The 24,918-nt window shown below is 39.1% G+C and overlaps 1 protein-coding gene across 1 annotated transcript; it reads right to left on the bottom strand.

Moving 5' to 3' along the window:
- Positions 1-1,718: 1,718 nt before the first annotated feature.
- ifnlr1 (interferon lambda receptor 1) lies at positions 1,719-23,557 on the bottom strand. Its single transcript, XM_088603118.1, has 7 exons — positions 23,113-23,557; positions 21,843-21,972; positions 14,822-14,985; positions 11,459-11,616; positions 10,447-10,582; positions 7,358-7,485; positions 1,719-5,618 (listed from the first exon to the last, which is right to left on the bottom strand). Exons 1-7 carry the CDS (start codon positions 23,186-23,188, stop codon positions 4,608-4,610), a joined length of 1,803 nt encoding a protein of 600 aa, XP_088459244.1. The 5' UTR covers positions 23,189-23,557; the 3' UTR covers positions 1,719-4,607.
- Between the last annotated feature and the right edge of the window lie 1,361 nt (positions 23,558-24,918).

Here is a 24,918-nt window from a genome sequence, read left to right as displayed (position 1 = left end):
ATAAGAGTGGTTACAAATGAAGCCGTACAAATGAAGGGAGCCGCACATCCTGTCTAGCTTGTTTGGTACTTAATTGATCTACGTCTCTTATCCAACCACTGCTTGAAAGATTCTAATTCCATACTCCCACAACTCTTTGCCTCTGAGCAAACTTTGCAGTTATGCTGTTGTAGTTGCTTTCCTGCGTTCCTTCAAGAATTTTCTGGTTGACATTGCCAAACTGCAAAAAAAAACACACATTTAAAAACCATTCGACCAATCTCTTGTCATTTCTAACGTTTCTTCTCTTACGTTGTTTTATTTTTAAGCAAATGTGCACTTAAATCATAGATCCCTGAATTATTCACAATTGACTTGTACTGTATGTACCATAATATTTTAGACATGACACAATCCATCCATCTTCTCACTGCTGTGTCCAAATCAGGTTTGTGGGAGAGCATGAGCCTATCCCAGCAAACAACAGGTGCGAGACAGGGCAGACACAGACTCAAATACAGACACACATTAACACTATGGCCAATTTTACAGAAGCCAATTACTCTGCGAGTGTGTCTGTGGACTGTGGGAGGAAACTGAAGCACCTGGAAAAAAACCCACATAAACACAGGGAGAACTTGCAAGCTCCATGCAGACAGTACCTCAGGAATTCAACCCAGGCCTAGGCACTGCACAGCAACAATGCTGTCACTGCGCTACCATGACATCCTCAATATAGTATTTACAATTATATGCATTAGATTTAATATTTGAGCTTTGCCCTTGACTTGAAGTATTGTCTACACTGTATATATAAAAAACATAACAGAGGATCTCTCTTACCATGGCCATTAAAAAACGGATCCAGCTTTTGTTTTTAAATCATGACCTAAATTAATAAAATATCCGAATATTTAATTTTATCATGTTCAATTTATTCAATTGAATTTGTTTTTTGTTTCCCCACATTTTAAGGTGTGTTTTTGAATGTCATATTAAATAAGTGGCATTATTAACAATCTGAGTACCTCATTCCTTATTTTTCTTTGCCACATTAAATATGTGCTTTTCTAGGAATAATACAGCATTTTGAAATGGGAGCTTGTTCCACTGGAATGTTTTAACGATTTTTTAAATTCAGAATGGAGACATATATAAATTAAGACAAAATAAAAATCTTCACACATACACAAAGGGAGAAGCATTTCATTTCATATGAAACTGTAAATGAGTAACCTTCTCTGCTGTGGGACTTGGAAGAGTATAGTTATATCTGCTCACTTACTTCATTTGATGACTTTTTTATTACAAGAAAGCACATGTTAAATTACAGGGTATTTAACATTCAATTATTCTGTTACAGGAAGACCATTATTCAACTCATGCAAATTAATTAAAAATACGATTTAATAATCAATTTCAGAGTTTCCATAGAGGTTTGCATTATTCCGTAAAAGCATTAAGAATCATTATTGGAATATGCAGAGTGAAGATGGAATAATTATAAACTGAAGTTAAAATAGAGAGGAATAACCAGGAACGTGTAAACAAATCTAACAAATGAAGCTAAAATTAAACAATAAAAATTAGGTCCTGAAACTAGCTTACCTTGCAAATAAATGGTAAAAGTTAATAATTACATCTCCCCACATGGGCAGGGGATATGAATTGATAACACATGTGGCACCAGGTTTCTTTGTTCTTCCTGGCGGTCGTAAAGTAATGAATAAGGCAGAGAATATAAAAATACAGCAAATATTTATTTACAGTTATAAACAGAAAAACACAAACAGTAACTGTCTACAGCAATTTTTGACGATTATTTACAAAACCTGTGAGGACCTGGGTCCAGTTTTCCACAGAACCAGTACAGATCTTAAAAAGGCAAATGACACAGAGAAACCATGGAGTAAAAAGGCACATCTGTTATAAAATAAAAACCCTACTCAGGGCAAAACAGATACTAGATAAGTATGAGGTTTTCTCACTATACCAGCTAGTGCATCAAAATGCGAGAGAGAGATTTATTTTGCCTGGGCAACACCACAAGAACAAAATAAATATTACCTGTATTTGACAACAGGGCATTTTCCTTTAAAATGCCCTAACAGGGGATTAGTCCTTTTGACTAAGATTAGGTTTCTGTAGCCAGGCCTGTAAAGGCCTGTAAAGGTACAGTAGGAGCTTAATCACTTTGCTGGGTTTTCATCTGAGACAAAGAGTGAATGTGTGGAGTGTTATTTATACTGTACTGGTGACGGGCCGTGTTGCTGTACTGTGCCAAAAAGATCTACTGACTGACCTCCCAAAAATGAATGGTCTGGTTTCTTCCATACTGTATATCCCTAAACCTGTCTGGCTACCTGGCCAGCAATTGATAAGATAAGGAATGTTGGCCCCAATTAGACTGATGACACTGACACTCCAGATTCCTGAGAGTGCACATGGTCTTGCCTTAAAAATGAGACATATTGATTCATTTATTTTCTTGATATCCCAAACAATATACATGTATGTCAATTAACAGGAAGTATAAAAATAGTAATATTTAATATAATAAATATATAAAATAAAATTTCAGAAGGTTTAAGTCTTTTCCTGCTACTCTTTGCTTTCTCTTTAAAAATCACTTTTGCTACCTGCGATTTGTCACTTATGTACTTTACCCTTCTCCAATATCACAAACCCCACCCTTTTTGTCCTCTGCTGTAATCTCTCTTAGCACACAAGGTTTATCAATTTCTATGACCTCACAAGTGTGTGCCAGGCTTGTTGACTTTCCCAGTACGGGACGGCCTCTCTCTGCCCGGATGAAAAGCAGGATGATTGCGGAGAAGCTCGATTCATTCTGGGGTTTGCAAGCCCTAGTTAAAACTGTACTAACAACACTCAAAAATCTAGACATTTCTATGGATATTTAATGAAATCCCTGGGGTGATGAGAGCCACCAAAAGTTAATTCTCTTCTCTGGAATTAACTACTAATTCTCCATAGTATCACTTCCTGGAAAGATGGAAATACCACAGTAAAAACCTCCCTTCCTCCCATTGGTCTTTCTGCACCCCTCCTCCAGTGCTTCTCCACCTTGGCTGCTGCCTCATGGGTAACTCCTCACTCTGCAGGAGGGTCTCAGCTTTCTCATCCTACAGTACTGCCAGGTGGTCAACCCCAAAGCTTCTTGACAACTTCATAAACATTTCTGAACAACCCTTCCTGAAAACTGTTCTAACTTCATTTAATCTAATCTCCACACATTTACCCACAAAGAACAGAATAGGCTTGAAGGGATGAAATGTGGCCAACTGGCAACTTTTTAGGTGGGCAGTGTCCTGCCTTTAAAGCAATTTCCGTTCATTGGGGTTCAAGAACAAGGAAAGAAGGAAAGAAATTTGCATTGGTATGAGAATTTTGCATCGTTCAGCTTTCCCTCTTTTATCTTTACTATTACACTACTAAATGCCAAAACCTTTTAGGGGAGATTCTGACTGGCATTAAACTGTCAACCCTACTGATGGTAGAATCACGCCATTGGCTCCTCAGCCAAGCACAGACACCACGTCTATCCCTGTGGTTCCTCTCGTACAGATCAGGTTTACTGCTAGAATAACATGCAGTTGAAGGCTACAATCTCCAGCCTGCTGTCCTCCTCTGGCCCAGACAGGATTTGGTCTTTCACACTGAACCATCCTATATATACAATTTCACCTAAGTGTCAAATGGATGAAACTGCTAAGCAAAAGGAATCTTTCCAGGGGAGGTCTGCCAGGGGTGTACCATAGAATGCTTTAGTGGTCCAGCTCTTCCAAACTATGCATTAGTCGCATGAACTATCCTAGCTCTCCATCTTTTATTCCTTGTCTCCTTCAATTACACACATTTCTAAAAAATACTAAGCACACAAAATAACTTATTATAATGTTTTACCAGTACAAAAAAATAAACTGAATGTGCAAAATAGCTGCTGTAAAGTTTGAAAAGATAACACACATTAGACACAAGCATAATGCCCACATTTCCTTACTGGCATAGACAGAGCCTTCTCTGTCAAAATGAACACCGGGACAGATACTGGGGTGGTCTGGTTTTCCTACTAATGGTAAGTGGATGTGATTTTGATACACACCAAGCTGGCAGATTTGGGTGCATTTGTGTCTACTTTGTGCTGTGCTTGGCATTTCGCTTGTATTGTACAGGATCTTTGAGTTAAGGCAGCTCATGCTAATCAGGGCATGCCTGGGTGCTATTTCATTTTGACTCTCCGTGAAGGACTGTGATGCCTGGGTTATGCTTGGAAACGTAACCAGAATGTTAATGCATGCTGCATAGTCATGTGTACTGCATTGAAACCTTCATCTTTTGCTCAATAGTGTTTGGACTATGTCATTGTGGGGGTCACTGTTTTTATGAAAACTAAAAGCAGCAACCTAATTTCAGAGCAAAGCTTTACTTGTTGATTCTCAGATATCATCTTCTTTCTTAGCTGCGTGATGATGCTTGTTTACGGGCAAAAATGGAAACCGTGTGAGACCACAGAAAATTTTCTTTAGATTACGCCCTCTAGAGTGAAATGTGTGAATTGATGGGATCAAAGAAAGATCAAAGTAAAAAAATAAAAGCTGCCAAACAGGTTAGTCTTTTCCTTCATGAATTTGTATGCACCAGTTTTTGAGAAAGTCCCCTCCTTCCCTTGTTTCAGTTTTTATGAAAGAAGGTATTGTGAAATCATCTTTTTCAGGCCTTTCCAGCTGCGATGAGGGTAAGGATTGTGTTTGCTGGGGGGTCCAGTTCTGCTTGTAACCTGAGCTGCAGTTAGACACCGCTGGCGTTTGCCCTGCTGTTTGACTATGGATGGGTGGAAGGTAGCAACACAGAGTCTGTTCTTGAGTGCAAGGTGCAGGGAACTGCACAGGGAGGTATTTCTTCTCCCCCTCCTCTTCTGATGCCACTGGCTCTATCCAAGAGTCCTCACTGTCGATTCTAAGGTCTAACAGCAGTGGCCTGTCTTCCCTGCAGCTCTGGCCACCAAAACTGGTGTCCACCTCCTGGTCATCCTGGGTCAGACTGAGAAATAATGAAGGCAGCGTCAGGATGCCTCCCACTCTCATTGCAGGGAGAATGAGTGGCCCGGCTTGGTAGCTGATGGATGGCTCTGACGCCTGCGTTCTGTGCGCCGGAAGACACTCTCTTTCATTGTTCTTGAAGTAAACAGGTCTCTTCTCTTCACCTTGGTTGCCATCTGGGACAGCACAGTGATTCAGTTCAGATTTTTCAGCAGGATTAGCGCAGATCCTCAAGTCCCTGATGCTCATGTTCTCCTTTGTGGCGAGATCTGGCTTCAGGTCAACAACTAGCCCGTAACTGGTGGTTGAGGATCGTGTGCTGTCAAGGTTTCTTGGAGGCTCACGGTTCTGGGACATGTACAATGGGGAGCATCCAGGCGGCTTTGTTTCCCAGGACTCTTGAGGAGGGTAGGGGTTAGGGTTCCCCTGTGCCACTGGCAGAGACGCCCAGCTGTTTGGAGGTTTAGTGTCAGCCTGTTTAACCATGAACAGCTGGCACGGATTGATTTCAAATTCTTGGACGAATCCATGGGATTCTGACAACCAAAGAGCTGGAGTGGGGAGTTTGCCTGGCAGTTTCTGTTGAAATAAAAGAAGACAAGAGAGAATACTTAGAGAAAAGGAATCGAGCTTGCGGGATAACAAAGTCCTGTTACCTCAATAGCAAGGGAACAAAGAAACGTCTCAAACAAGAAATGTCTTTTATTAAAACATATTAAAATGTATGTTCTTTTAGATTTATTTCTGAAGTCCATTTCCTTCATATGTTTTAGTTTGCTTTGTTCACCCCTCTATGTTTGTAAGGCACAATAATGTGATTCTTCTTATTATTAATATAAAATAGGCTATATTTGATTTTCTAAATAGAAATGATATTGATATGTATTGCTTTAATTGCTCTTCCTGGTTATAAGCTAAGAACAATCAGAAAAACATGAGTTATGGACCTTACTTTCCATCTACAGTTACAAACAGCTCTTAGCAGTGATGGCTCGAAAGCAGAAGTGACAGATTTTGGCATTTAAAAGGAAGAGATTAAATAGGTGGAAAAGGAGTCTTAAAACATGCTATAATACAAGCCCAGTAATTATCCTCTTAAACCACTGTAATTTATTTTAAAAGCACTCAAAACACCAGAATTTATCTGCAGTGTTTTTTTTTCAGATTAAATTATGACAAAGGGGAGGGAGCATTTTCTGTCCACAAATTGCATTGGGAGACTTCTTTTTTGAAACACAAAGACAAATCTAAAAACAGTCATTGCGAGTAAAAGCCTATATTAACAGAGAATGGTAAAACACTAAGTTGTAAAACAGGTAGGCATTATTATTCAGCAGTGTAACTGAATACGTTTTAATGCAAGAGAGAACAACAAGCTGAACAACAAAATTAAACACAGGAAGGAGAGAAGAACAGAGCACATTTGGACAAGTTCTAAAACAGACAAACAAACTGTTACAAAACTGCTTTTTATTTTTAGCTGCTGTTGTATGTGCATAGAAAAACCTTTCTCTGAACACTTTCCTGAAAAGTCTCATGCCAACCCCAGAAATAAGCATTTAGTAATGCATTTTCACAAGACACACCTGTACTGACTAAACCTGAACCTTCTATAGTAGCTAAAGTATAGTAGCAGAATACTTCCTGCTCTTTAGCAGGTATAATTTTAGATTTTCTCAAGTACTACAAAATGTTGTTCTGAAGTTGTGGTACATATTCATAGAATTCTGTTTTAATCCAGCGATGGCTGTATTAAGTATTGTGTAATTATTTAAGCATTATTATACTCCTTTTGTTAAAGAACCCTAGAATAATGGAAACTACCTTTCATTCAGGCTTTCTTTCTGAAAGGAAAATGAAGAAATAGAGAATTGTATTTGCATAATAACATGACACATGGTGTTTGGTTACCCAGTAACAACTCTTACCTGCTGATTTGCATCTACTGTCGTATCACTTTGGTGTGTTCCTTTTTATTCCTTCCAGAGACTGGAAGGAACAAAGCTTGCCTGTTTTTTTTTAAGATGTTGAGTGTATACCTGCGGTCTGTAACCAAACTAAATCACTAAATTGACCCCGGTTTCTGAATATACAGTACATATCACAAAGGAAAATCCCCTCACCTGACCATATGAAATCTCTGGTCTTAATAATGAGGCCCTTTAATACCTAGTAATGCTCTCCAGGCCAATATTGAGGTATGTGGTAGGAACCATTGAACTACTAGTTTCTAGCAGTTCGATGTTCTTGATCAGCTTAATAGAGATGGGGCCAAATTCACTTCCTTGAGCCTTCTTTCCAACGTTCCTGAATCTTACCAAAGAATTTGGCAGGCTTCCTTTCCTCCTCACGTACTGCCAAGAAAGAACAGCAACTATGGCGATGATCACACCCATACTCAGGACGATGGGCAAGAAAAAGATGGGGGACCATGTGCTGGTACTTTCTGGAAGGAAAAAAAAGGGGGAAAGAGAGCTGTCAGCTGCATTCATACACAATCGCTGTCATTTCCATCCATCCAGGTCAAAACCAATCACCACTGGGAAAGAATGGCACTCTTCTCAGCAGCATCAAGTTCTCACTAAGATTCATTCTCACACCATGAAGACAAACCACATTCCCTTTATCACAGCACCTTGGCACAGTACTGTATGTTCAGTTTTTACCTTTTACCTTGATAACACCGTAGAAATACTGCACTGCCCTGAGTATATCCAGAGTGAAAGGAGCGTTGTCCTCTCCTGTGCTTTACGACTGCTTTAGTCATAGTTAAACATTCTGTAACTTTATTAGCATCTAGGGATGGGTCCATTGTGACAGCCAGAAGCTGTTGTGTATATTTCAGGAATGCAATATGGCGCAAGAGATTGAGCAATCACTCTCAGCCTCAAGGAAGCATTCTCTTACACGCACACTCTCAGGAAATCCCTGGAAGAACAATAAAATAATCTTCTTTGTCACGCTGGTGATGAGAATCCTTTCAGTGTTGAAGTGCATTCTGAATCGGTGACTCTGCAAACTGAAGATTATTCCTGTATTGTTAGAGGCTGGGTGGGGGAGCAGGGGGGTGGACAAATGCCTAACAGCAATATATACTTAAAGAATGTTTAATTTTAAGATATTGTAAATATCCATTTTGCCATTAAAGTAGACACATTTGTTTTGTTTTTTAGAATCAAGGAAAGATTGAGAAAATTTGAAATCTTAGAAAATTAGTAGGGACTGCAAATTCATGGGTAATCTAGTGCTACAGTATACTTACATTCTTTTCTAAACGTAAAGTACCTCTCTCACTATGAGGTCCACTCATACTATTGATTAAAATGTTAAACCTGTGACAGTAAATTGCAGCAACAGCTATCTATCTTTCAGGGAGTACAGGGCTCAAACAAAGACACATCACCTACCCTGGATGCCTTCAGAAGAGTGAAGGCTCCACACAGACAATGTCACAGTAAGGAATTAACCTAAGAAGCACCACACCACTGATCCATCTGCATCTAATCACAATGAACTCATTTATCCCATAAACATAACATACAATGTGTAATAATACATCATTTTCAATTTTACATTTTAATTCTATTACTGCCCAGCTATAATTGCAAGGAATTGTTGATAACAACTTTGCATTTCAATTGTTTTTGTCTAAATATTTTATGTAATTCAATATACCGGTATTTTGATTTTACATTTCCATTTAGCTTTTTATCTGAGGCAAACGAAGAAAAAGAGATGCATAATGCACGTCTTTACTTGAAAGTGCTCCCAGCACACCAAGCGCTATTTGGAGGGTCTGTCAGATGACTAATGGGCACTTATTTTGACAACGATCAATAACGAAAGTTGCAGAGCAAGTTATAATATTCTGCCAGCAATTTTTCAAAAGGAGTATGATGTCTTTCATAACAATAAAGTGACATGAAACCGTCTGTTTTCTTCCTTTAAGCTTTGTGCAAAGTACATACTGTAGCATTGGGCCTTTGTGCTGCTTTAAAATGTCTATTTATTTATAACAAGACCTATGCACACAGAGTTCAAACCTTCCATCTTTAGGACTTAAAAAGAGGCAGATGGGTCTCCTCTCATTTGTAAACTTTTCTATGTTCTTATGCTCTTGTCATCTTGAAATAAAATGTCAAATACGGCTAATTGTGTATCAGAGTCATTTTAAAATCCTTGGCAACTTTTCAAACAACACCTTCCACAGTTTGATGTGGAGTTACTCATTGAAACCCAAACACAACTCTCAGTGCAGCAGTGCTGACGTGTTTCTTTCCAGCACAGAATCACAAACAGACCGGAATGGTCTGATGCAAAACCATCAACAGCAGCAATGGCAGGGATTCATGTCTGGACCAACATCTTAGGGGCAGCTCTGAGAGAGAGTTAGATCCTCTAAAACAAGCTAATGTCATACAGTATGTGAACTGTTGGTCACCCTAGTATTCTCAATTTAAACTCAGACCTGTTACTCTAGCAGTAACAAGAGTAGTGATGCAGGTTAATATTTAGGTTTATGGATAGGTTCCCTGGGCTTTTTATCTGAAGCAAATTAAGGAAAGAGATGTTTAGTAAAGGTTTTTGCCACACAACACGTCTTTAATTCTTAGTAAATGACTCTATAAATTTCAGGTCAATCTATTTATTTTAAATGCTGATTTGCTTGCTGGGCTTTGTATCAGAAATACAGGAATCACTTAAAATTTAAATGCCAGACATACAGTACAGTAAATGACTGTAGGTGTCACAGGGGTAGCTGCAAGAATTTGAGAATAATTTCTAAATGGTCACACTCTGGAGACATTTTAGAACTGGCACTTAAAAATGCAAAAAAAAGTGAAAAAAAGAGCAAACTCTTGTGTTCAGTATCAGATGGTGACAATGGGATAAAAACATTCCAATCTGAAGTGAAAACACCTCTGTGCATTTGAGGTAGTTTATGTGAATCGAGCTCTATGATTTATATGCTAATAAAATATGTTTCTGCAATAACATAGTGAGCTTCACAGGTGCTTACTATTACCAGTCAGGTAATTTCATATTAACAGAAATCATGCTAACAGCATGATATTCTTCGATCCATAAGTAACTAATTAACCACAGCTCTGACCGTCAGTAAGAGTACTTAAAATTGTTTTAAATAATGTCATAAAGCAATGTTCCCCAATATTTAGTTCAGGTTTTGAAGAAGCACTTTTATCACACATAACAAGGTTTCACTTTGCTGTTTTATCTAATATCTAACAACATAAAATGATTCAGATGTAGGAACATTCTGAAATGACATACAACTTAATCATGTAACGTACAGTATATAGATTTGAAAATTCATCATAATTCCGTAAAAAGGCTTTTCTGTTATTTAATATTCACTTTCTGAAGTGATTTTGAAATCTTTCATTACCTCTTAAAGTTTTTGTACAGAATGGAGAGGATTCACTGTGCATTTTGTTGAAGCGACTGTATGTCACAGATCCACAGTATTCAGTGTCATTTTTGAGAAACTCAATCTTAAATTGCTCAGAGCTTTGCTCCAGTACCTAGAAAACATTTTAACAAAGATAAATGTTAATTACTCAAAGCACATAAATTGCATTTAACATCTGTTATTGTGTATTCTTCCTGTGTGTGCGTGTATAAAAACAAGTTCAGAAAGTTAAATGTTGGGCTTCCACAGTTTAACAGCTTTCAGTGTGGACATGTTCTCCACCTTCTTCATAAAAGCCTGCAAAATAATTCAGGGTTGTTTAAATAATGGCGGTTATTATGCACAGTTTGATTTGTGCAAGACATGCTCTTCTCACTCAGAGCGTTGATGTTCTTAACCCCATCCATCAAAGCACACACAGATGTAGAATTGGCACACAGGAGAGATGGGGCACCTGCCTTCCTTACTTAGAATCATGCATGGGGAAGTCACAGCAGAGCCAGCTTTGAACAGAGCAACAGATGCAGCGCTCAGTGACAAACTGCAAACTCAGACCACTCAGGTTCTGGTTGCACAGCGGGCAGGTGACAAAACCCAGGCTTGAGTCAGGCTTGGGTTGTGGACTACAGAGACTACAGAGCTATTCCTGCTCTCTGAAGAACGGTCACTTCAGATCACTTCAGAGCCGCTCTACAGCCAACATCTTGTACGTTGGCCAGATCTTTCCTATTATCATGCAGATCCCACTAATATTTCTCTTCTGCGACTGTAAGTGTGATATTACAGGCTTTTATTTCCCTGCAGTTAGAATTCATAATTATAGTGCTGCATCGTATAAATTCAGATTGAGTTATAACTTGATTTCTGTAACGTACAGTATACACTGACTGGGAAGAGACAAGCACAAAAACTCAAACTATTGTTCGAATGAAAATCTCCGATTCCAATTTGGCTTCTGCGAGAAGACAGCAAAATCTCTGTGACTTACTCGTTTTGCAGATGGCGGGTGTGTGATATTGACTAGATATGTAAAACTGTCATGTTTCTCGTTCAATGTGTTATTGACTGGGATTGATGGAGGTATCACTTTCAAAATGATTGATGAACTGGTGGAAGACACGTGCACTTCAGGGGGTCCCAGGAGAGCTGCATTGTTAAAAAAAAAAAGAACACAAAGCTTTCAGACAGCGTAAAAGACCAAACAGTCAATATACTAATGCTTAAACACATTTAAGTTCATACAGCAAACTCTTTCACATATGAACACGTGACAAAATAATTATTTAAATAACACACTATTTCACATACATTAACTTTTTGTGTTTCCTAAAGCATAAGTGAGTCAAGCTTAAAAAAAATGGAGGCTGGCAAAACAGTTACTAAGGGTGTGCCTAGAGTCACACTTTCTGACTAATCCTTAAAGTTAATGTTTCTCAGGAGGTGTGGTGTACTTTCGGCACTAATAGTTGCATCATGGGGTTTTGGTAAAGTTTATTTGTGAGAAAAATAAACAACAACAAAAAAAATAAACCCATCCATCTATTTTCTGACCGCTCCATCCAAATCAGGTTTGTGACAGAGCCGGAGTTTCGGCAAGCAAAGAGGGCAAGACAGGATATACCCTGGATGGGACGGCAGTCCATCACAGGGCACACACAAACACACACACACACTCACACCAGGTTCAATTTTCGAGAAGACAATTAATGTAGGAACCCAGGAACCCAGAGCTGAGAGACAGCAATGCTAACCACTGTGTGACAGTGCCGATCAAAGTGTCGCGGTGCATGTTTGGTGTATACACACAATACAGACGACTGCACACGTGAGGACTGTGTGTGGTGAGAGTTTGATGGATGCAAGAAAGAAAAACTGAAGACTTCTAAGCGTGACGTAAGCTGTGTTTTATAGTCAACAACTCTTGGCAGGAAAATTCATCCGAGTAGTTTGAAAACAAAATCAGATCAGTCACTGAGATTTTAAAATAATATTATTAAAAATGTGCTCAGGCCAGTGAGGTGTATGCATATAAAGAGAACGAGGCAATGTGCTACAAAACGTTTAAATTTATGTCATTATGCTATGGAATAGAAAAGGTTGAGAACTTCTGCTCTAAATCAATCCTTTCAGACAGCAGCAAAGCTAAGCCAATAAAATCATTGTTTTCAGAAATCTTCATTGTCTTCGAAGCTTTCTTCGTAACCAGCCCATGAAAATGAAAAGGCTTTTGCTCCCAGTCTCACAGAGACCAGAATTAAAATATTTCCACTGAGTTCCCACTGAGTACAAAGTGTCAGCCACCGTCTTGAAACAGGTCGGCAAGTTCCGATGAGAGGGTGAGTTGAGGTTTCTGTGTAACAGTAATCGAGTGAGAGAAGACGTCCATGGTCACAGGGAGGCCATGAGAGACTGCTAATGGCATAGTGAACAACTAAAGCAGGTTTTGAATTAGACACACCTGGGCTTTCAAATGCCAGAAATTTAGCAGAATGACTGGAATTCCAGAGGAGGGAAAAGACTTAATTGCACAACCTCTAAGGGAATAAGCCACACTCACGAGTAAGACAGAGGGTCATATGAGTCACTCTACGTGCAGACTCAAGCAGGGAAGGAACAAGAGATCAAAACTGGCTGCTGTTGAGGTACAGGTGCCCGTGGTTGTTATGAAGATGTGTCCCTAAACAAAATGGGATCCCCTGGGAGGTACCATGTGTTCAAGCTTCATTAATAAGGGTTATTTGTACCCTAATAGGCCTGTGGGCATCACAGCCCTAAAGTACAGCTTGAGAAGATGATATAATGAATGTCTTAATGAGGTGGGGCACAGGTTCCGGACAAGCAGGTTGTCTGGGCAGCCTGTTTGCCAGACCCAAAGGTGAAGTAACCTGCTTCCAAAGAACAGGAATGACGTGGTGGCAGGTGGCAGCACACAAAGGAGAGAGGCACTTCTTGGCAAGGTATTGACAGCTGCCAGAGATGTGAGGGCTGAGAGGTGTTGAAGACCCTGATTGAAAAAAAGGTTTTCAAGCGAGCAGAAAAAGAACAGGATTGCAATAGAAACTCTTATGCTTTGGTGTCAAAGATCAAGACAGTGTTAGTAGAAAAGGGGGAGATCTGCACAAGGAAGGAGTCTGCTCATTTTTCCCTAGAAGGAAGTGAACAATGTTTGATTTGGGAAGGGGTCAACCTGGAGTTACAATTCCACTTAAAATGACAAAATATAATGCGTAAATGCTTCACTAGCAGCATGTCAATAATAGATTGAGAGTGTTTTTACGGTAATCCGGGCTTTAGCTAATTTAGTTAATATGTGTGGATAAACTACATTGTAGACTGAGGCCCAAGCTAGGAGAAAGAAAATCCCAGCCATTTCTATGTAATGCTAATGACTCAGTCGATGCACTGTACATTAAAGTCTACTGGAATTTGGAAAATGTGCCTGTCAGTTCTGTTTTTTGTCTAGGTCTCCTGTAACAAATGTTAACTACATGTGTTGTATTGTTATTATTGACATACTGTTATTCTGTCATTTAATATTTTATATTAAACACCCTTTTGCAAGGCTACTGAGCTTTCTCTGGACTTTTTCCAGGAAATTTCCCAGAATATCTTCACATGTGCGCCAAATAAAGGAAGTTTTGACCCAGGAAAAAAACAAGCACTTCAGCAACAGTAATTTTCCCATTGAGGTGCTTAATACAAAATAATACAGTGTTCAGAAAGAAAATCCTGATTAATATCCAGGTGCATAAAGTGCTGCAGGTGCACTTTCAAATCTGCAGTCAACAACATTTTAGTTTAACTCTGTCTATGCTGATATCTGTGTAACTGTGTAGTCTGTTCCAAATACTGGGCAGAGGAGCACTGGAGAGACTCTGGTCAGGCAGTGTAATAGGGAGGAGTTGACTAGCCACCTTCCATGTGGGAATAAGGGATTGAGTCTTGGGGGTCCCATTTATAGGAACCAAACCTGTCCAGACACAACCCACGTGAACTTTTGAAGAACATGCAAACACCACACACAGCCTCTTTCTGTCCAGATTTCCAAGACATCCCATGTTCACAAATACAATATACTTTACAGAAAGCATACAAATAGGCTGTGCTGCAGGGCTTTCTCCACTATTCTTCTTGGTTATTTCTTTCCAGAAATTAGACACTTGTTTAAAACGATCGCATTGGACAAAGAATCACAAAAAACAACAACAAATGCTCAGAAGACTGCAGCACTGTAGTATCGTATTTGTGTTTAGTACACCATCGTCTTCAGGTTCAGTTTTCACCTCAGGGCAGATAAACCAACTCCTTTCTGTACTCTGGAATACTGAATAAAAGAAAAGTGATTACTTACTGTCTCCCTTGGGATGAAACCGAAGGGTCTTAGAAATCTCTTTGCCTCCCACATTCACTCTGGCGTGGTAATATTCATCGTATATATTTGTTTCATAAGTGAGGTCACAGAACAACACAGTGATATTCTGGCATTCAATTTTATCACGCCAAGGTGTTCCATATCTGGAAAATAATAACAACAGTTCATGTGAAAGATATTAAAAATCTGAACTATACTTCTCCAAAGTCCTTATACATGTAATTCCATGAAATGTTCATTTCATCAGTACTCGAGTATTAAAAAAAATATGTACAGAAAAAAATAGGGATGTGCTTAGTTTACCTCAAAGAAGAATTTCTAATTGTACTTGAGACAAGGATTAAACCATCTCTCTGGAGCAGAGGGAGCAAAGTCCCTTGTCAATTCTGTTCCCCCTGTCTGGAGTTTTACCTCGGCCCAAAAAAAGTTATGTAACAGGAGAAAATGAATATTGTAGGAACAAATGGGTGGAGTATTTCCTTGTGTAGGATTAGAGCACTTGAATCTGAACTTAACCAAAGTAAAGCGAGCCGCCGAAAAAATAAAGTCTTGCGGCAAACGACATGGTCCTGTAAGAAAGACAATATCCTTTAATTCTTCTAACCACTTCTTCCATTTCGGGGTTGCACAGGAGCCTGACCCTATCCTGGTAAGTAGTGGGCACAAGACACGGTACACCTTGGACGGGATACCAGGGCCAATTTACCAGTATGTCTTTAGACAGTGGGAGGAAACCGGAGCACCCGGAGGAAAGCTACACAAACACAGGAAGAATGTACAAAGTCTTTGCAGTTTGCACCCCAGATACAGAATCAAACCCAGGACCTCAGCACTGCGAGACATCAATGCTAACCACTATGCCACCATGCCACCCTGAAGCGTAATATATCTTGCACAAATCTGGCTTTAGAGGTCAAAGCTGAATCCACCGGTTCCCTTTAAATTTGGAATGCAGTCATCACAATTGGGAAGAAAGTACCTTTTTTTCACCAAGATAATTGAGGCCATATACCACAATGACCGAACACTTGCAGGGTGACTTTGAAAGCTTTTCGCCCCAGTGCAAAATTCACAAGACTTCTTCTGCAGGCACTTACAGTATGTTTAAGAAATGTAATAAAATAAAAGCTAGGCCAGAATTTCACTTTTTCAATCGCTTCCAGAAAACAAATGTTGCTAAAAGATAAAAATGTTTTAAAATGTGACAGCGCTCTAAAATGAGAGCGTGGAGCCAGAGCTGGAGGTTTTGAATGGCCACAGTAAAGTCAAAACTGTTATTTTTGCATAACATTTGCATTTGGATTCATGAGATTAGTACAAATGGCAAGACCAGTATGGTAATCCATGCACACATTTGATCATAGAACCAAAATATATTGTACTTTCTTCATTCCTGTGATTTCTAGTGACTATATGATCTGGGACACATGTTTAGTATATTTAAATTGAGGTAATAACTGCATTAAGTATGTGACCCGTTGTGCTCACCAAACACTCAGTGTAATCATTAGAGTTGTTTTGCCGCAGCCAGTCTTGTCTATTCTAAAGCCTATTATTTATTAATAAAATAACTTTGCTGTCTCAATAGTTTTGGTACAATATATCTTCTATCAGGATACTGGTCCCACTATGTAAAGTCTCAAGTGACAGTTGTACACCACAGATGAATCAGTAAAAAACCATTTTTTAAAAGTTGTTTGAAGGCAGTAACAAACAACAAGAATGGAGGGTCATTTTCAAACAAATTGGATCATAAAGCATGATTCATGTTGCAGTATGATAGGATAACTATAGGCTTTTTACTTAGGTTGGGCATCAGAGTTTAAGGGAGGTGAATTATCCATCTTAAACTTAAATATTTTCATGTTTGTTCCTCTTCCTTTTAAACTAAAATAAAAAGCAGGTAATAATATCAAACGTACTTCAAATTTGCCAAGTGACAGATCTTTACACCACCCTGACATTTTCCAAGGACAGCAACAGTGGGCAATTCAAGCACTGACATTTCAGTTCAATTAAATGCCATGGTCAGTAAACAAGACTAGAATGAGATTGTTTTTTATTTGCATAGCTACCTCTATTTAGAAAACCTAATGCCCTCATTATTGTGAGCCATTTAAGGGTGTAGCGTGAGGAAAATAAAAAGAACTTACCATTAGGTATTGTGGGCATTTGGGAAGGCTGAGCACAGTGTTCATTTCATGGGAAGCCAATTAAAATAAGTGCATTCTTGCATTCTGCCTGTGTGATGGTTTAGCTCATAAAAGCAGAAATGTTAAAGAACTGTCTTCTTTATCGGCCTCTTGTGTTTACAGAAAACTACTTCGAAGGAACTTGTACATCCTTAGTTTTAAAGCCACATTCATACAGTATGTACAGTAATTCTAAAAACAAAAGTCTTAATGGTGTCTTCTAACAGTGAACATTGAGCCCAATATATTATAATTATTTCTTATAATTGTCATTCCTTGTATTGAGTTGAGGTTTATTTTGTTCCTATTACTCCACACTATGTGTTTTTGGGGACTATATATTTTATATAATTCAGCAATTGTTTAGAATGCCAGTCTCCTGGTACTGTAGATTATATTTCTTTATTACAACCGCAGATGCCTCACATGAGAAAGAGATAGTTGTTAGTGCCAATTCACCAGAATTAAAAACCTAATTAAGCATTCAAAGATTAACCTCAAATAATCACTTACATCATGAGAATCTAAGAATATAAGGAGTGTTACAAGTGATAGGAGGCTATTCAGCTTATCTGGCCTGATTGGACCAAGGATCTCATCCAGCTGTTTCCTGATAGAAACAAGGGTATCAGCTTCAACAACATGGCTGGGTAGCTTGTTCCATTCTCCCACCATCCTTTGTGTAAGGATGTACCTCCTATTCTCAATTTTAAAGGCACTTCCGTGCAGTGTTATAGATAGATTGAAGTTCAATTGTTGTTTAGGAATGGTAACAAGAAAAACGCACAATGATATTGATAAAGCTTCTGGTACAGTTCAATTATTTGTAAGACTGGATCAGAGAAAATTACATGGGGACTTGATCCACATAATGAAACTCCTAAAAAGCCCCACAAAATAAATTCATGTGCTTTCATTAAGATCAACAAGCTTGAGAGACACTAGTCATACTGCTAAATCTCATTTCTTTAGGAAACTGCTAGATAGTAGATGCATTGTGGTTCCTTGTGGTGCTATCATCTGAATGCACAGCCTGAGTCTCTTAATTGTAAGCTTTGTTATGTTCTTACATATCACTGCATTTTGTGACTGACAGCAGGAAAAGCTTATAAATAACTGATCCAGTCATTTTGCCCTGATTTGGCTTCGTATGATGCTGCTTGATACAGGATTTCCACTGAAGTTCATGTTACACATCTCTCAAACGCCTCATGGCCATTGACAAATGATTTAATTATATACATGTAATTACATATCACTTTTATTCCTTGTGAAAGGCTGCGTGTTTAAAAAAAGCATACAGATCACACCCACAGGACTGAGCTTCACACATTCATTTTATAAATCAATCTTAAAATACACAATTCGCATGCCACGTACTGTAAATGCATTAAAGCGAAACATACCAGGCTGATGCGGATTCTTATTATTTACACTTAACATTCACTCCTCATCCTGCATGAAGATCCACTTTTCACATGCATCACTCAGGAATACAACTGGGGAGACAGGGCTGCAGCTGTTCTGCATTAGCACAAAACTATAAAGTGACCCCATTTGCAAAACCTTCACTGGAATACACAAGGATTCCTGGCAGGAGTCCAGGAGCTGTGATGTTTGTAAGGTGTTATCATGAGATTCATTTTTAAACATTAAGTGTTGCATCGTTCTAAAGAGCACATTCTTCTTTTTTGCCTATGGAAAAAATACTATAACTAAAGTGAAGCTTTAAAGTAAAACAGTTAAGACTAAATGTTTCAGACAACTTGCAATACAGCATTAATGCGCAGATTGTGTTGCTTCTCCAGTATGTGTCTCTTTGGGGTTTTTTTAAAAGGGGAAAGATTTTCTGTTCCTGGTTCCACAATATCTGAACACTTACACCTGTTTCCATTGTCTGCATGTTTAACCACAGCTTTGAAGAAGTTCTTGATGAAGTGTCTTAGCTACAGTGGTGAGCCAGCCAGTGATAAAAAACAAAATCCCTGATTAACATCAGAATGCAGGAATTGTTACAGCATTAGGTCTTAGTCATGCTACATTATTTCTACAATTCCTCTCATTCTTGGTTTCCTCACGGTCTTATGCCATGTCCCAAAACTCACACTAAGCCCTTCCTCCAGGACCACAGATAACATGCATATGAAGGGTGCAACAGCCAAATGTGAATACTGGGACACAGCCTTAGCCCAATGCCACATATCTCTAATTGGCTTGGAATTGGGAATTGGAAGTGGCTTTGAAAATGACATTTACGCTGAGGTTTGATAATGGTTTTGATAATGTTCTTGTCTACAGCTGTGAAATCAGAGAGTGTTTAGACCTGTCCCCAATGCAGAAATTATTCTCTTCCCCAGTTAATTACATTTACTTTCAGTTGAGCCATACCTTTGGCATGTCAAACAAATAAACTGAAGCATTCAATTCTGCAATGAGTATGTAAAGTGTACGCAGCTTTAAAAGTATAACAAGCTGAGCCCATATTCAAAGGTAAAAATACTGGATACCACTCTGTGAGATCCTTTAAATCTAGGTGCTTTCCTAGACTAATCATGCCAGACTTTTAACAGACAGAACTCCACTTGCAAAAAATAAAACAGAAGGAAGTAACTGCATTTTTGCTGCTAGGATTTTCCCTCTGCCTTCAAGTTATCATTAACAACAAGCATTTGAATAGTCTTCGTATGTAGTCAGAATTCCACGAGAAAGATTAACAATTAAGAGCAGAGCATGTGAGTAATATCAAACTCTGCTTCTCTCACAGCCAATAAAGTAGTCTCTCACAGCCACTAGCAGCCAATAAAGGAATAAAGGGTTTTAGTGAATGAGCATAATTAGAATCTCACTCTTGCAAAGCTGTTGGTCTCCTGGTGTTCTGATACACAGTTTAGGGTAAAGATCGTTCCTCCTTGTGGTTTTGTCTTGTTCTCTGTTTTTCATGTGAGCCTCTGTCTTTTAATATTTTGTAAGACAGGACTGACATCAGTTAAATACATATGTGAAAAAGAAAAGTACTTGTTGTTAAAAAAATAACCTCACACTCACCTAAGCTGATTATTTCCCCTTTAACTCTGTATTTAGCTCTTTGTTTGGTCACCCTTACTGTTTTAAAGTATGTTGCAGGATGGAGCAATATTTTTGCATTTTGGATAGCCTGTTTATTCCAAAGAAATGCTTATCTGATTAAAAACACCTTCCACCTGACAAAGCCAAGGTCTGTCGTTTAGGAACTACTATTTCTCCTTAATACAACAAAGGTTTATTGTTGTTCATGTAAATCAGCTGTCCCTGAAACATTTATTAGTAACAGTATGGGAATAGCTGAAAATAACACTGTATTGTGAAAACTGTGCACGATGGAACAATGTAAGTTTATATGGGTTCAATATAAAGTATGGGTACAATGAGAAAACGCTTTCTTGGATGACAATAGTTCACTGCTCTGAACACAAACACCTCTGATGTTCAACAGGTATAAAGTACAGTATAAAATAGCAGATACTTGGAGCAGAAAAAGTATAAAAAAGAAGATACTTGGAAAAACTTGGAAAAACTAGCCCCTTCTGGTTTGTACTGCCATTTTGCAGTAGATATCTGCTAGGGTCTCAGTTATATGTGCCTGCATTAGTTCCTCCACAGTGCGCAATTTTCATAATAGATTTGTTTGAAAAAGCTATCTAGCTTCTAAAGAACCCTGCGGATTTATACTTGTCAATAGTGGATTATTAATATACTGTATAGGATGGGAGATGGGAACAGGTATCATCATTAGCATGATTGGGTATCGCTTCCTTGGTTTCAAGAAAGTTACAGAAAAAACACAGACCAGTAACCCAGCACACATTCAGCTCAGGCACAGAATCCCAGCAAAAACAAACTTCTTGCCTGTGGCCACGTCACAAGAATCCTGATTCCAAATGAATCAGATTTGAAAACAGGGCTGCACAGGTCTTGCAGCAGGAAACAAGTGGCCCTGGCGTGACAAATTCACAGAGGCTCACTCTCTGGCAGCCCTGATAGATGGCAAAACTAATTTGACTGAGCGGTTGACACCAGCCTAAATCATGATCAAGCTTTAATTAATCAATAGAAAAGCAAGATAAAACTGGTAACATCAACCGGGCTACAACAACACGTGCTACAATATCAGTATATCTCATGAAATATAAAACTCCAAGTTCAATATTATGAGGTGAAAAAAAAGTTTCCCTTGGATACTGGGAGTGAAGCTTTAAAGCGGACAATTGCTTGAAAGGAGGTCATTCAGAACATTTGAGACAGTAAGACCTCAGGAAGACAAAGCAGAGGAGCCCTGTATTATCAGTGAGCTTATCACTATTATTTCGGGGAATTTATATTTCAGATTCTCCTCTAAACTTTAGAAAAAGACCCCCTAGACAAGACAAGGACAATTTTGCTAGTTATACAATACTTAGAACACAGTTTTGTTCAAATTGGAAAATAGGTCTTTAAAATGTCTCCTACACAATCAGCAAATTTGCAGTTATTTTATCACTTCAAAATATGCCTTCCTAGTAATAATTTCATAAAGTGAAACAAAGATTCTGCAGCTTTTAACTCCTAACACCAGACTGTTCAAGGTCTATTGTCCACCTGTGTTTTAAAGTGCAGCTTTACAGATTCCAGAAACAACATCTGTGTTTCAGACTCTACATAAATGGCTTTAAAAGTCCTGGACTCTTGCAAGGACAGATTTATGTAGTTCAGCTTTGAAGAGCCTGACTCTAGACATTTAAACACCACTATTTTAACAGGGAGACTTCAAGGCAACTGGATGTTCAACTTACATATTATACTGCACACTGTAGAAGACGATTTCATCTGGGCCACCGAATCTTTCCCAGCGCAGGATATTGCGGAAATTTCGGGAATCAAAATATGCTGTCTGCTGTGATGAATTTTCTGATGCTAAAAGACCTAAGAAATACACAGAAAAATATAAAACTTCTCAGAGTTGTTGTATGTTTCTTTTAGTTCCATGAAACTTAGTCTGCATAATCAAAAATGGGTAATTCCAATTTTTGTCAAAAAGCTAAAATTCATACATTTTAATTCAGACCGGCTTCTGTTTAGTACACATTTGCGCTATGCCCTGTATTTAACAAGTGATACATTGACAAGCTGCTGTATCAAGCTTTAATTGGAAGAGTCCACTATTCGTAAAACATTCTTTTTTTTAACCAGAAATGACAGCTGCTTTTCCTTGAAACAAGCTTGGCCCAGCATTCCTGTGTTGAAACCTGGCCAAGCTTGTTTAAACTGTCAAGCAGACACACCAAGGCTGTGTAATTGTGATTCCATTTTCTGATGTTGCTAAGACACAAACAGTCCTCTTGAACAAGACAGATCATGGACATCTGGACAGGTCTTGACCTGAGGGCAGGCCAAGAGCTTGGCTTTGAGCTATGTTCACATGCCAGAACAGCACAGTCTTTAATGACCTCACTTTGCTGAATGTGCAACTCAAGAGCAGTTTCAAAAAGATTGTACAAAGTGTATCATATTGTCACAATCTCAAATCCAAAGCAATTAATAAAAAACTACACTTAAACAGTGGTTCATTCAATAACAAGGACACCTTTATTCAGGATAATCTCCTCACATTGCCAAAGAGGGTATTGTTTGAGAGCTGTTTTAATAAAGTTAAATTCTTATCATACTATTATTGCTTAAATCTATTTTTTACATCATGAACATGTTCAATTGTTATATACAAGGTTTGCCATCTTCAGGACAAAACCAAAATCTGAATAAAATAACGTTGCTATTAATAACATTTATTCAAAAGTATACATTTTTATTTGAAATTAAAACCAACAGATTGCTTTTTAACATGACATAAAGCTAAGAAATATTACACAATAAAGCAAGTTAGATGTTTGATATATACAGTAGATGTGATTAAACACCAGGTGAGTTTCACGTGAAACCTAACCTTTAGCTATACTGAATGTTAAATACCTCAGTGAAGATACTAGTCCGCGAAGAATCATTTGGTAACACAGCCTTTCCCCTTAATGTCTTAAATGAAGAAAAAATTGTACAAAAATAACTTACCAGGGCAGAACAAGAGTGGAATGAAGGCCAGAATAAGCCCCATAGTTTCAAAGCAGAGAAAAAAAGACCCCATCATTACTGAAACAGCAGAACTGGTGGTTTGAGGAAGCCAAAAGCCCTCAAGCCAATGAAAAAATTAAAATGGAAACCAGATTTTAAAATTAAAATGATATATTCCCATTAGACAACCGAGAATTCCAAAATACCAAAATGTAGTTTACTTTTTTCCTGATTCAGATTTAGTTTGTACACCGCAAACAGAAGGACTTGTGGCATCTCTGATCTGTGCTGAGAGGCACACAAGGTGTGGAAGTGAACTTTGGAGCTCTTTTACTGTTTATGGTCAGGTTCCTGTTTTTTTTTTCCCCTTCCACACCTCTATCTGCCCAGAATGTCTTGCTTTCAGTTCAGTTTGCCTGTTCTACAGGTTTCTTCGGATTGTTCTGTTGAGTGTCATTGAGGAAGTTATGTTTGAAAATCTCCCGAGGAAAACGACAGAAAGAAAAGCAAACATTTTGTAAAGAGTGAATGCTATCTGATTGCAAGGACAATTGTCCCACTGACTTTCCCCACTGATAACCTGCTTTTAAAATACTGCAAAAAAAAGAAAGGACAAGAGAGAAATTACAAGCTATTTTCTTTATTTGGCTGCTTTGATTGGCACTTAGCAAATAATGAAGAGATTGAATGGTTTGTCTGAGGATCCAGAGTAATTATTTTTGCACATTAACCCTCTGGGCTCCCTTTTGCACCTGCAGCTCTCACATTAACCCTCTGGGTGCTCTGCTGCACCTGCAGCTCTCACATTAACCCTCTGGGCTCCCCACTGTGCCCACAGCTCTGGCATTAACCCTCTGGGCTCCCTTTTGCACCCGCAGCTCTGGCATTAACCCTCTGGGCTCCCTGCTGCACCTGCAGCTATCACATTAACCCTCTGGGCGCTCTGCTGCACCTGCAGCTCTCACATTAACCCTCTGGGCTCCCCACTGCACCCACAGCTCTGACATTAACCCTCTGGGCTCCCTGCTGCACCTGCAGCTATCACATTAACCCTCTGGGCGCTCTGCTGCACCTGCAGCTCTCACATTAACCCTCTGGGCTCCCCACTGCACCCACAGCTCTGACATTAATCCTCTGGGCTCCCTGCTGCACCTGCAGCTCTGGCATTAATAATAATAATAATAATAATTGCTTACACTTATATAGCGCTTTTCTGGACACTCCACTCAAAGCGCTTTACAGGTAATGGGGACTCCCCTCCACCACCACCAATGTGCAGCATCCACCTGGATGATGCGACGGCAGCCATAGTGCACCAGAACGCTCACCACACATCAGCGATCAGTGGGGAGGAGAGCAGAGTGATGTAGCCAATAAATAGAGGAGGATTGTTAGGAGGCCATGATTGATAAAGGCCAATGGGGAAATTTGGCCAGGATGCCGGGGTACACCCCTACTCTTTTCGAGAAACACCCTGGGATTTTTAATGACCACAGAGAGTCAGGACCTCAGTTTTACGTCTCATCCGAAGGACGGTGCCTGTTTACAGTATAGTGTCCCCGTCACTACACTGGGGCATTAGGACCCACATGAGCCGCAGGGTGAGCACCCCCTGCTGGCCCCACTAACACCTCTTCCAGCAGCAACCTTAGTTTTTCCCAGGAGGTCTCCCATCCAGGTACTGACCAGGCTCACACCTGCTTAGCTTCAGTGGGTTGCCAATTGTGAGTTGCAGGGTGATATGGCTGCTATTAACCCTCTGGGCTCCTTGCAGCTCTCAAATTAACCCTCTGGCTGCCTGCCGTT

This window comes from Lepisosteus platostomus, chromosome 13 (assembly GCF_059453375.1).
Source record: "Lepisosteus platostomus isolate fLepPlt1 chromosome 13, fLepPlt1.hap1, whole genome shotgun sequence".
Classification (NCBI taxonomy): domain Eukaryota; kingdom Metazoa; phylum Chordata; class Actinopteri; order Semionotiformes; family Lepisosteidae; genus Lepisosteus; species Lepisosteus platostomus.
Note: the sequence above shows the minus strand (reverse complement) of the source record. Positions and strands in the feature narration are given on the sequence as shown.

Coding starts and splice junctions, on each gene's coding strand:
- ifnlr1 (XM_088603118.1), bottom strand. CDS start 23,188: ATGATGGGGTCTTTTTTTCTCTGCTTTGAAACTATGGGGCTTATTCTG. Junction 14,986..21,842: donor TACAGTGTGCAGTATAATAT/GTAAGTTGAACA, acceptor ATTATTTTCCAG/ATATGGAACACCTTGGCGTG. Junction 10,583..11,458: donor ACCCGCCATCTGCAAAACGA/GTAAGTCACAGA, acceptor AATGTTTTCTAG/GTACTGGAGCAAAGCTCTGA.